This window comes from Vitis vinifera, chromosome 18, assembly GCF_030704535.1.
Source record: "Vitis vinifera cultivar Pinot Noir 40024 chromosome 18, ASM3070453v1".
Classification (NCBI taxonomy): domain Eukaryota; kingdom Viridiplantae; phylum Streptophyta; class Magnoliopsida; order Vitales; family Vitaceae; genus Vitis; species Vitis vinifera.
The window spans coordinates 14,929,307-14,941,436 of NC_081822.1; the positions used below are offsets into that span (position 1 = coordinate 14,929,307).

At 38.9% G+C, this 12,130-nt stretch overlaps 1 protein-coding gene across 3 annotated transcripts in view; it reads left to right on the plus strand.

Moving 5' to 3' along the window:
• Window positions 1-12,130, plus strand: part of LOC100247959 (embryogenesis-associated protein EMB8) — a 52,418-nt gene that overhangs the window by 15,173 nt on the left and 25,115 nt on the right. For 2 of the 3 annotated variants that reach the window (XM_010666699.3, XM_002266133.4), the window contains exon 5: window positions 6,168-6,257. In XM_010666699.3, coding sequence (XP_010665001.1) covers window positions 6,168-6,257 — 90 coding nt within the window. Of the gene's footprint in view, window positions 1-433; window positions 2,265-2,369; window positions 2,698-2,785; window positions 3,112-6,167; window positions 6,258-12,130 lie in introns of those variants that run through there. The other variant, XM_059734618.1, reaches the window with a different exon arrangement.

Sequence of the window (12,130 nt, forward strand, 5' to 3'; positions counted from 1 at the left end):
AACCCCCCCTTTCTCTCTCTCTTCGGGCAGTTCGGGCAGTCCACACTTCCGGCAGTCCACATTTTTCTCTCTCTCACAGTAGGCTTTTCATCTTTTTTTTTTTTTTTTTTTTTTTTTTTTTTTTTTAATAAAGATAATTATTTGTTAATTTTGAATTTTTTATTTGTGGTTTAATTTTAATTTTCACCTCGATTTTCTGTGTATAATTTTTAAATTCCTTTAAAAAAATTTGGTTTTTTTTTTAATTTAAACCAATTAAATTTTGTATTTCATTTTTAAATTCCTTTAAAAAAAATTGGTTTTTTTTAATTTAAACCAATTAAATTTTGTATTTCATTTTTAAATTCATTTCAATTATGCTTTGTTATTATTTTTTAGTCAATTATATTGTTATATGGAAATTTGAATATTATTATTGTTGATTTTTTTTTAGAATGAGTTCCTCCGATTCGAAAAATTCAAGAAAAGATTTTGTGTGGAAGTATGTCATTGAAGTTTCTGGAGAGCAATACTTAAGATGTAAATTTTGCAATCAAAGATGTACGGGAGGGGTGAATAGATTAAAACATCACTTAGCCGGAACTCATCATGGTATGAAACCATGCAGCAAAGTTAGTGAAGATGCTAGATTGGAATGCAAAGAGGCATTGGCCAATTTTAAGGATCAAAAAACAAAGAGAAATGAATTGCTCCAAGAAATTGGTATGGGTCCAACTTCAATGCATGAGAGTGCCTTGTCTAAAACAATAGGGACATTAGGGAGTGGGAGTGGGAGTGGGAGTGTAAGTGGGAGTGGGGAACCTATTCCTAGGGGACCCATGGATAAATTTACCACTTCACAACCTAGACAAAGTACTTTGAATTCAAAGTGGAAGCAAGAAGAAAGGAAGGAAGTGTGTAGAAAAATTGGTAGATTTATATATTCAAAAGGTCTCCCATTCAACACTGTGAATGATCCTTATTGGTTTCCTATGATAGATGCTGTTGCAAACTTTGGGCTCGGGTTTAAGCCTCCATCTATGCACGAATTGAGGACATGGATTCTTAAAGAAGAGGTGAATGACCTAAGTATCATTATGGAAGATCACAAAAAAGCTTGGAAACAATATGGATGTTCAATTATGTCAGATGGTTGGACAGATGGAAAAAGTAGGTGTCTTATCAATTTTTTGGTGAATAGTCCTGCTGGCACTTGGTTTATGAAATCAATTGATGCTTCTGATACAATAAAAAATGGGGAATTGATGTTCAAATATCTTGATGAGGTGGTTGAAGAAATTGGAGAGGAGAATGTTGTGCAAGTCATCACTGATAATGCCTCTAATTATGTGAATGCTGGAATGAGGCTTATGGAAAAAAGGAGTAGATTGTGGTGGACTCCTTGTGCTGCTCATTGCATTGATTTGATGTTGGAGGATATTGGAAAGCTAAATGTTCATGCTACTACACTTTCTCGAGCTAGGCAAGTTGTGAAGTTTATATATGGGCATACTTGGGTTCTTAGCTTGATGAGAACATTTACAAAAAATCATGAACTTATTCGTCCAGCAATTACACGGTTTGCTACTGCATTTCTTACTCTCCAAAGTATTTATAAGCAAAAGCAAGCTCTTATAGCAATGTTCTCCTCAGAAAAATGGTGTTCAAGCACATGGGCTAAAAAGGTAGAAGGTGTGAAAACTCGAAGTACAGTGTTGTTTGATCCAAATTTTTGGCCTCATGTTGCTTTTTGCATAAAGACCACTGTTCCATTAGTTAGTGTCTTGAGAGAGGTTGATTCAGAGGAAAGACCAGCCATGGGTTATATTTATGAGTTGATGGATTCAGCTAAGGAGAAGATTGCATTTAATTGTGGGGGCATGGAGAGAAAATATGGCCCAATTTGGAGAAAAATTGATGCAAGATGGACTCCGCAACTTCATCGACCTTTACATGCAGCAGGCTATTATCTTAATCCTCAATTGCGGTATGGAGATAAGTTCTCTAATGTTGATGAGGTGAGGAAGGGATTATTTGAATGCATGGATAGGATGTTGGATTATCAAGAACGTTTAAAAGCTGACATTCAGTTGGACTCATATGACCAAGCAATGGGTGAATTTGGGAGTCGTATTGCAATTGATTCTCGAACATTAAGAAGTCCTACAAGTTGGTGGATGCGTTTTGGGGGTTCAACACCGGATTTGCAAAAGTTTGCTATTCGAGTCCTTAGCCTTACTTGTAGTGCTTCGGGATGTGAAAGAAATTGGAGCACATTTGAATCGGTAATACTTCTATTTTTGCAAATTTTTATACATATATTTCTATTTCAATGTTAGAGAACTTTATTTCATTTTAACACATAAAATTGTTTCTTTTATTATTTGTAGATCCATACAAAAAAAAGAAATAGACTTGAACATCAAAGGTTGAATGCTCTAGTGTATGTAAGGTACAACACTAGATTGAGAGAGCGAAGTCTACAAAGGAAACAAAATGTTGATCCAATCTTGGTAGAGGAGATTGATTCTGATGATGAATGGATTGCGGAGAAAGAAGATCCCCTCCTCCCCCTTGATCTTTGTTGGCTTCAAGATAATGAATTATTCAATGTTGATGCCATTAGAGTTGTGTCATCCAACTCCCAAGAGACGCAAGCATCATCGGATCATATGGTTTCTTCACATTCCTACAAAAGGAAACATAATGAAGTACCAAGTAAGTACCCAAAAATTGAAATCATAAATTTGATTAAATTTAATAAAAAAACTTTTAATATTTACACATAATTAATACTTTATGTTAGGTACAAGTGGAGGCAAAGGCAAAGAGAAGGAATTGAATTTGACACCAATTGATGAAGATGAAGATTTAGATGAAATGGGGATACATGATAGTGGACATTTTCCTACTATTGATACATTGGATGAGGATGATGATGACCTTGGAGAGGAGGATTTAAGTTGAAACAATTTACTCTAGTTGTTATTTCATGACTTAGTTATGGATTTTTTGTAAAAGTTTAGAACTATTATTATGGTTGACTCTATTTTCTATTTCATGACTTAGTTTTGGCTTTTTGTTAAAGTTTGAAACTATTAGTATAGTTGAATCTATAATCTATTTTATGAATTTGTTATGGTTTTTTGTGAAAGTAGGGAACTAGTATGTTTTTTTTTATGATTCTAATGAATTGTTTTCATGTTTTTATTTATGCTATTTTATTTTATATATTTTAAAATATTAATTAATTATATATAGTAAGGCTCAAAAAGCTTACGCCTCAACGCCTCGAGGCTTACGCCTCGCCTCACGAACACAAAAACGCCTCGCCTTACGCTTTCGCCTTTAAAAACTTTGGTCTTCACAGAAGGTATGGGGTGGAACAAGCAAATCTTATCAGACATGCTGAGGACAGAGATGAGCTTTCTAAAGGGATGTGATATCCAGTTATGCCCTTCTTCTAAGCACACTTCTAACCCTTCTTTTTTGTTTTTTATCAGGGGAATTTGAAGGTTGTTGAGTTTATTTTGACTGGTCAGGTGGATTAACCTACCAATTCAGGGGTGTTGGTGGAGAATTGTATCTCTCCTAAGTATTTTTGATTGACTGCTGTCAATGACACCCTTTTTTCTCTCCTTTTTTTCTTGAAGGACAGTTGCCTTTTTATCTTCCTAATAGCAGTGGTAATACAGTTTTACCTGTTCTGGCTTCCCCTCTAGCTGTGATGTGAACCAATCAAGTGCTTTATATACTAGTGCCAAAAGAAGTCCAGATCCTTGAGTCTCCTCCATGACTACTTGACTGGTGCTAGGCTCTAACCTAGAGAAATCATCATTGATTTTCATGCATCCTCTTCACTTGGCCATGGGGTTAAGAAGGAGATGAACTGGTCCACAGAGAAATGAGTGTTAGGCTCCTGATGGCTTGCATGAGCCTTAGGTTAAGGTCCATTTCCAATCTACTCGGAAAGCTCTAGATAAAAAATCTTTTGGTTTTGTTACTTTTTTACAGGAAAAAATTCAAGTTGTCTAAACTCTATATAGAAAGGTATGATATAGCTCTTTTAGGTTAGTTTCTTAATGAAGATTATCAGTTAGAACTTTTGAGGGCTGGGTTCTAGGATGAGAAGTTTACTTAAGAAGTTTTGTCCAAAGCCATGGAGGTTATTGTGTTTCAAGAAACCAAAGTGGAGCAGATTAATAGGAAAGTGATTGTATATATTTAGGAATCTAGACATGAGCAGTGGAATTTCCTTCCTTCTTGTGGAACTTATGTTATTCTTTTTATATAGGATCCTCACTCTCCAAATGGAAGAGATCTAACTTTTCGGGCCCTTCTTGTGACCTATTTTTTAAAAAGGTGATTTGAAGAACTTTTTATATTATTTTCATCTATGTTCTTAATAAACCATGCCTTAGAGGGTATTTCTAGGAAGAGCTATGTAATTCTACATTTGGTTTATCTGTATTGTATTTTTATTTTAAGTTTTGACAAAAAATATGAGGGGTCTAGAATGCTTCATAGCACGAGGGACTTAACAACTCTTTTAGGGATTGTGTTGTGATTGACTCTTCCCTTAGGAATGTTTCCTTAATTTGGTCTCTTTTAAAAGACAACCCTTTTTGGGAAGGGCGACATTGATTTTTGTTTTCTAATGAATGGGACATTATATTCCTAGTATTATCCAAGATGCAATACCTATGCCTATCTCAGATCATTGTCCCTTGCTTGTGGATTCCAATACATTATGTAGGACCTATACTTTCCACCTTGAAAATATTTGGTTTTTCCACATGGAGTTGGGTGAAGTATCAAAAGTTGGTGGGACATGTATTATGTATTAGGTTTTGGAGGGTTGTAGATTTACACAAAAGCTTGAATTATTTTACCATTCAAACAAAAAGTTCAAAAGAAACATATTTTTATGCACCTTAGGGAGAGGAAGTAGGATTGATGCTCTTCAAGGGTTGGGCTAGATGTTGGAGTGCCTCAAGATTTAAAGAGTGCCTAGGAAATATGAGCTTGAGGAAGTAATGCTTGAAAAAGACCTAAGTTGGTGGAAAACATCTTAGGGGAAATGGATCAAAAAAGGGATTTATAATTTTAAAATATAAGGTGGCAACAAGGGGAAGAAGGAAAACTTTTATATAATCTATTTAGTTAGAAGACAATTTGATCCTTGATAACCATGACTTAATTGCAAGAGAGATCTTCCTCAAACCTTTATAAGAGAAGACAATACAAGAGGTTTAGGCATGAATGTTTGGATTGGTTCCTCGTTTGAGAGGGAGGGACTCATGGTTTGATGATACACTTTGAGTTGGAGGACATTGGGGAAGCTATTTTTTGAATGGATAGAAAAAGGCACTTTGTCTGGAAGTTTTTAGTGACATTATATCAAGACTACTTGGAGATTTTTAGATATGACTTAAGACACTCCTTGAGAATTTCTACTTTGGTGCAATTATCCATTCCAATGCCATTTCCACCTTCTTAGGTCTAGTCCTTGAGAAACATTGATGTGATTGCATCAAGTAGTTTAGATTCACATGTTGGATGATTAGCTTGTAAAAGATCATCATGAAGGTCCTTGCTCAATGACCACACGCCAAGAGACTTTCTCCTCCCCAAGGAGTTTTGATAAAGCATAAATAAATTTTTAATGTGTTTTCAGTTACGGACAAGATTTTGGACAAGAAATTCCTTTCTATGAGGAATTGATAGTCCTTAAGTTGGACTTTCCAAGAGAGATCATGTTAGTTAGGATTAATTTGAAATATACTCTGATTAAAATAGGTTTTGGTATAATCTGGCTTTGATGGTTTGTTGCACTAAAATTCCCCTTTTGCTATTGTTGGTGACCAAAAACTCTCCCTCTTTCCATAGCTTTAAAAAAAAGGGTGAAAAAGTAATGAAATGAGAATCTACAATAATAATTTCCAACTCCATATGTAAACATCCTCAAATGGTAGAAAGTAGCAAAAACCAACTTACAAATGACTAAAAGGGAGAAGGGACGTAAGTTCTCCCCTTTGACAATGAGTAGTTTCCAGTTTTTTCTTCTTCCTAGTGCCTTTTCCATTGACAAACTCTCATCTTACCCTGCTTATTTATATTCAAGATATTTTCTTCTCTATGGCGATTAAAGTATCCTAATTATTTAAATTTGCTAATGTGTTTTGCAGTATATCAAGCATTTTGCCTTAAATATGGTAAAACGTGGATGGAATATTGTTGTTAGTAACCATCGAGGTCTTGGTGGTATTTCAATTACTGTAAGTTTTTCCTCATTCAAATTTTTTTTTGTACATTTAATTGAAAGCATAAATTTGAAATTTATAGGTTGAATATTTTTAATAAACTAGAGAGAGCCATTTAGTTATTTTGTAGGACTTGCCTATTGGTCCCTAAAAGTAAATTTTGTCATTGAGTACATGCTCACTTTGATGCGTTTCCTACTTACTTCTACACTTAACTTTTATTGCTTACTTCAACACATAAAAAGAAGAGGATTGTGTTACAAAATAACTTTGTAATTAACATGATTATGATTATAAGTTAGGGAACAAAAAAGACGTTGCAGGGAAATATATTTTCTTCCTTATATTGTATATTTCATTTTACATACATGTTAATTGTTGTGAACGGTATCATTGATGATAAAAATGGCAGCCATAAAGAGGATGGTGGTAAAGAAACATGAAACAATCAACATATCCTTATAAAAATCCATGAGAGTTGGGGTATGAAGCCTGTTTGTTATCCTTGAGGAATTCTTAGAGTTGCCACCAACGATATTCTAGTGTCCTTTAAGATATTTTTATAAAATTTTAATGCCACGAACAATTCTGGATCTATGTTAACATAGATATTGAGTTTGAGGACTATCATTCCCATTGGAAAGATGTCTTTGTTTGTATGCTACCTAACAACTTAAGCCTGTAGGTTAAATGGATAGCTTTAACATAGTACTAGTCTTGGTTTTAGAAGGTCATGAGTTTGAATCTTGTTGTATGTTTATATTTCTCTAATTATTAGGTCCACTTGCAAACCTAAAGAAAGCTGCTTGTAAGTGGAGTGTTAAGGCTATAGCTCATATTGGGTTGGTATGCATTTTTTGCCTATTATCCAATGTTTTCAAAACCGGACCAGTCATTGAATCGGAAAAATTGTCAATTACAGTTTAATGGTTGGATCGGTGGTTAAACCGCAGTCAAACTTTATATATTCATATAAAATTTAAAATAATTATAAAAAATTAGGAATATATATAATTAAAAAAAACTTTAATATTTTATTTTTTATATTTGATATTGTCAAAAAATAATAATAAGGATAAATATAAATATATTAATATTTTTTTTATTTGATTAAATAAACATATATAATATTTAAATATGAAGATATATTTAAGATAGAAGGAATATTATAATATTTAATTTTATTTGTGTCAAACATTATATGTTTTATTATTTTATAATTTTAAATTATATTATTTTCATGGAAATGATTCACGAATTGATATGTCTGAGAGCGAGAGAGAGAGAACGAGAGAGAATGAGAGCGAGAGAGATCGACAGCGATGGGAATGTGCGACGCGCGGAGAACAGGAGGAAAAGGAAGACAAGCAGCTTCGGGGTGGAATCTAAGACGTTTGAGTTGGAAATGGTGGAAAGGGGAGGAACAACCCTAACCATAACGGAAAAGTAAGAAAGGGGTATCGTCTTGGGTGCGAATGGGCTTGAACAGCGTAGGGCTTTTCATGGAAGGCCTTCAACAGTGCATCGAGGACATGAGGGTTGGAAGCTGGGAGAAGAGATGGAAGGAGAAGGGGCGAAGCTTCTCCATGGTGCGAGTATCTAACAGGGCGGGTTGCTTCCTGCGGTTAGGGGTTGTCGATGTGGAGTTGAAGAGATACAGTATTTGTATCCCGAAGGGCAAAGGGGATAAGGGGGGTTGGACGGCGATGGTGGAAGCGCTGCGCCAGATGGATATCACTGTTGGCAAAAAGGTACAACAGGAAGAAGTGAGGGCTTTGGGAAGGCCGCGTTAGGAAATGGTGAAGGGAAGGTCGTTTGCGGACACGGTGAAGGGTTGGGGGGACAAGGAATCCAATATCATTCGAGTGGAGGTGGGACGGGAGGAGTTAAGCAGAAACTTTAGCAGGCTGGAGCATTGCTTGATTGGAAGCTAGAACCTTAGCAACGAAAAAGGGGAAGACCTGGAAAATTTGGGTTGGAAAATGGCAAAGGCATGGGGATTGAAAGGCAAAATGGGGATTGCGAGCATGGGTAAAGGACGAGCTCTTCTGGAATTTGAGTTCGTGGAAGAAGCAAGAAGGGTTCACCTTTCTGGTAATAAGGTGGTGGGAGGTGTTTAAGTGGGTTTAGAGCGGTGGAATCCAAGATCGAGGTGTATGGAAGAGGGAGAGGTAAGAAGGGAAGTGTGGGTGAGGATATTGGGGCTTCCAGCTTTGCTATGGGTCCCATCGGTGTTGAGAAGGGTGGGAGACGCTTGCGGCGGGTTCTTAGATGTTGACCCAAAGACGGAGAGCATGGAGGATTTACAGTGGGCAAGGATTCTGATCAGATCGGACGGCGTGAACATCCCTAGGTCGCTGGTGATAGGGATTGAAGAGATGTCTTACTCCCTATCCCTATGGTGGGAGGCGTTGCCGGTGTTAAGGCAGGACGAGGAATGGAAGCGAGGCCTGAGCAATCGTCCAAGAGGGGAGGTTAGTGGTGATGAAGCTCCACGCGCCGGGTCGAGAGTGGAGGAGATGGTGGGTGCGAGGTTCGAGGCGCAGCGCCAATCAGAGGACGGGACGGGTCGTCTGACGCAGGATGAGGGCTCAGCAGCAATGGACCTTCTGTCGCAAGTGGGCTTGCTGCGGGGGCTTGATTCGCTTGTTGGGTCTGCGGGTCCAGGCCAGATGTTGGATTGGGCTGTTGGGCCCTCATTAAAGTCAGGATTTGAAAACCCAAAGGGGGATCAGATTGGGCCGCGGCAAATTAGAAGCTTGGGGTGGGCTGCAGACGTTGGGCTGGGCCACCTTCAGAAGGGGAAAGCCACCTTAACACAGGCCCATTTATTGGACAACGGGCCCCTTTTAAAAACTTACTCCTCTGGCCTCAACGGTAATAATAAAGATGCCATTATGGAGCATGAATTCATCAGATGCAGAGAAGAAGAAATGGGGAGAAGACAGTAGACGACCCTAACATATCAGGGAGCAGAAAGGATGTTGGAGGAAGAAGCTACAAGGTATGGCTTAGATGTAAATTTGGGGGGTCTCAGGGCACAAGGGGCTTCTTCCTCTAATATCTTTTGTTTTGGTCGGTCTCCGGAGAGGGAGGGTTACGACCATTCTGGGGTGCGAAGGGAGGGGGTATTGATTGGAAGCGGGTCACGAAAACCAAATGCAGAAGAACAAATAGAGAGAAGGGATGGCTGTTGGGACTTGGTTGAGATCAACAGTGTCGATCCTCTGGGAAGGAGCTCGGGGTGGAGTGCAGACCAGACGGAGTTCCAAGAGGGTAGTAAGGAAGATCAGCTGAATTGGGAGGAGAGTAGTCTGATTAAATTCAGTCATTTCTTAGGTTTTTCTATGGAAGGCTTGGAGAAGGAAATTCTAAGCTTCTTGGGCAAAATCAGAAAAAGAAAGGAAAAGATTGTAGGTAAAGGCCTGTTGGAGGTCTCAAGGTTTGAAAGGGAGCTTAAGAGACTGGAGTGCTCTGTTAACTATGAGGGGGATTCTAAGAAGAAAGGCCCTATGCAGGGTAGAGGGAACCAGAAAGTAAGTGCCCAATGAATTTAGGAATTTTGAGTTGGAATGTGAGGGGTGTGAATGATAGGCCCAAGAGGAAAATTATTAAGTCAGTTATCAGGAATCAAAAGGTGGACTTGTTCTGTATTCAAGAGACGAAGGTGCAAGTGATGTCTGAAGAGATGGCGAGGAGCTTAGGGTCGGGGAGATTTCTTGATTGGAAGGTTTTGAATGCCAAGGGGACAGCAGGAGGTGTCATGATTTGTTGGGATAAAAGGTCTTTGGAGTTGTTGGGGGTGGAAGAGGGCCAGTTTTCCATTTCCTGTAGATTCAGGAATGAGGGTGATGGTGCAATCTGGGTCTTCACGGGGGTTTATGGGCCTTTCTCCAGAGAAGATAGGGAGTGCTTATGGGAGGAACTTGGGGCAATCAGGGGTTTGTGGGAGGAGCTGTGGTGTTTAGGAGGAGATTTCAACACAACGTTGTACCATGCTGAAAGAAATAGAACTGGGAGAATTACTTCAACTATGAGGAGGTTTGCCCAGATCATAGACGAATTAGGGCTAGTTGATATTCCATTGCAAGGGGGTTCCTTCACTTGGAGTGGGGGGCTCAATAATCAATCGCAGGCCAGGCTGGACAGATTTCTAGCGACTCCTAGTTGGCTAGACCAATACAGTAGGGTTCTTCAAAGATTAACTTCAGGTTTGAAGCAGCTTCAGGTTTAAAGATTAACTTGGACAAAAGTATGGTAATTCCGGTAAGGGAGGTGGAAGGGGTGTTGGAAATGGCGGTTGAAATTGGGTGCAGGGTGGGGCAGCTGCCTACTGTTTATTTGGGGCTGCCCCTTGGGGCGCCAAATAGGGCCTCTTCCGTTTGGGATGGGGTGGAGGAGAGAATGAGGAGAAGGCTTGCCCTTTGGAAACGTCAATATTTATCCAAAGGAGGGAGAATTACTCTTATAAAGAGTACGCTGTCCAGCATCCCCTTGTATCAAATGTCGGTTTTCCGTATGTCTAAGTCAGTGGCAAGAAGGATTGAAAAGCTTCAAAGAGACTTTTTGTGGGGTGGAGCCAATGGGGGGAACAAGGTTCACCTTGTCAGATGGGAGGTGGTGTGCGCGGATAAAGAAAAGGGAGGGCTGGGTCTAAGGAAAATTACTCTCTTGAACAAAGCTCTCCTAGGCAAATGGATTTGGAGATTTGCGCGTGCTAAGGAGGAGCTTTGGAAAAAAGTGCTTGAGGCTAAGTATGGGAAAGAGGAGCTTGGGTGGAGGACAAGGAAGGCAAATGGGGCGTTTGGTGTTGGAGTTTGGAAGGAGATTCTGAAGGAGTCCACTTGGTGTTGGGAAAATATGGGGTTCAAGGTGGGAAAAGGCAATAGAATAAGGTTTTGGACTGACCTTTGGTGCGGTAACAATGTGCTGTCCCAAGGCTTCCCGAACCTTTTCTCCATGGCTGTCCATAGGAATGTCACAGTGGAGGAATGTTGGGACCAGAATGTGGGTCAAGGAGGGTGGAATTTAAGGCTGTTAAGGGATTTGAATGATTGGGAGTTGGGCTTGGTGGGCAATCTCTTAGTTGAGCTGAGGGATTATAGTGTAAATTTGGAAGACGATTCGGTTTTTTGGAAGAAAGGTGAGGACGGGCTGTTTAAAGTCAAGAAAGCGTATAATGTGTTGGTAAATTCTCAAGGGCTGGATTTTCCTTATAGCAATGTTTGGGTGGACAAAGTCCCAACCAAAATTGCCTTTTTTGCTTGGGAAGCTACTTGGGGGAAGGTCCTCACTTTGGATAGGCTGCAGAGAAGAGGGTGGCATTTACCTAATCGGTGTTTTTTGTGTGGGTGCGAAGAGGAAACGATCAATCATATATTAATACATTGTATAGTGGCAAAAGGGTTGTGGAACATCATTCTTGCGTTGTGTGGTGTACAGTGGGTCTTTCCAAATTCTGTAAAGGAGGTTCTTAGTAGTTGGAAAGGCTCTTTTGTGGGGAGAAAAAGGAAAAAAGTGTGGAAGTCCATCCCGTTATTCATTTTCTGGACTATATGGAAGGAGAGGAACAGACTAGCTTTTAAGGAGGGTGTGTTGGCTTATCAGAAATTAAAAACTTCGCTTGTATACATTATTTGGGGATGGGCTAAAGTGTACATTGATATGGAGTCGAAATCCCTAATAGGTTTCTTGGAGTGGTTAGCCTCCAAATAGCGTTTGGGTCGTGTTGTCTTTTGTTTGAGGGTTGGTAGCATCGTATACTTCCTGTTTGCCTTGAGGCTTTTTGCCTTTTTATATATATATCGTTTGCTTATCAAAAAAAAAATTATATTATTTTCATATTTTATGTGATTATTCTTATTTAAATGTTTTAAAATTTGAAAGTT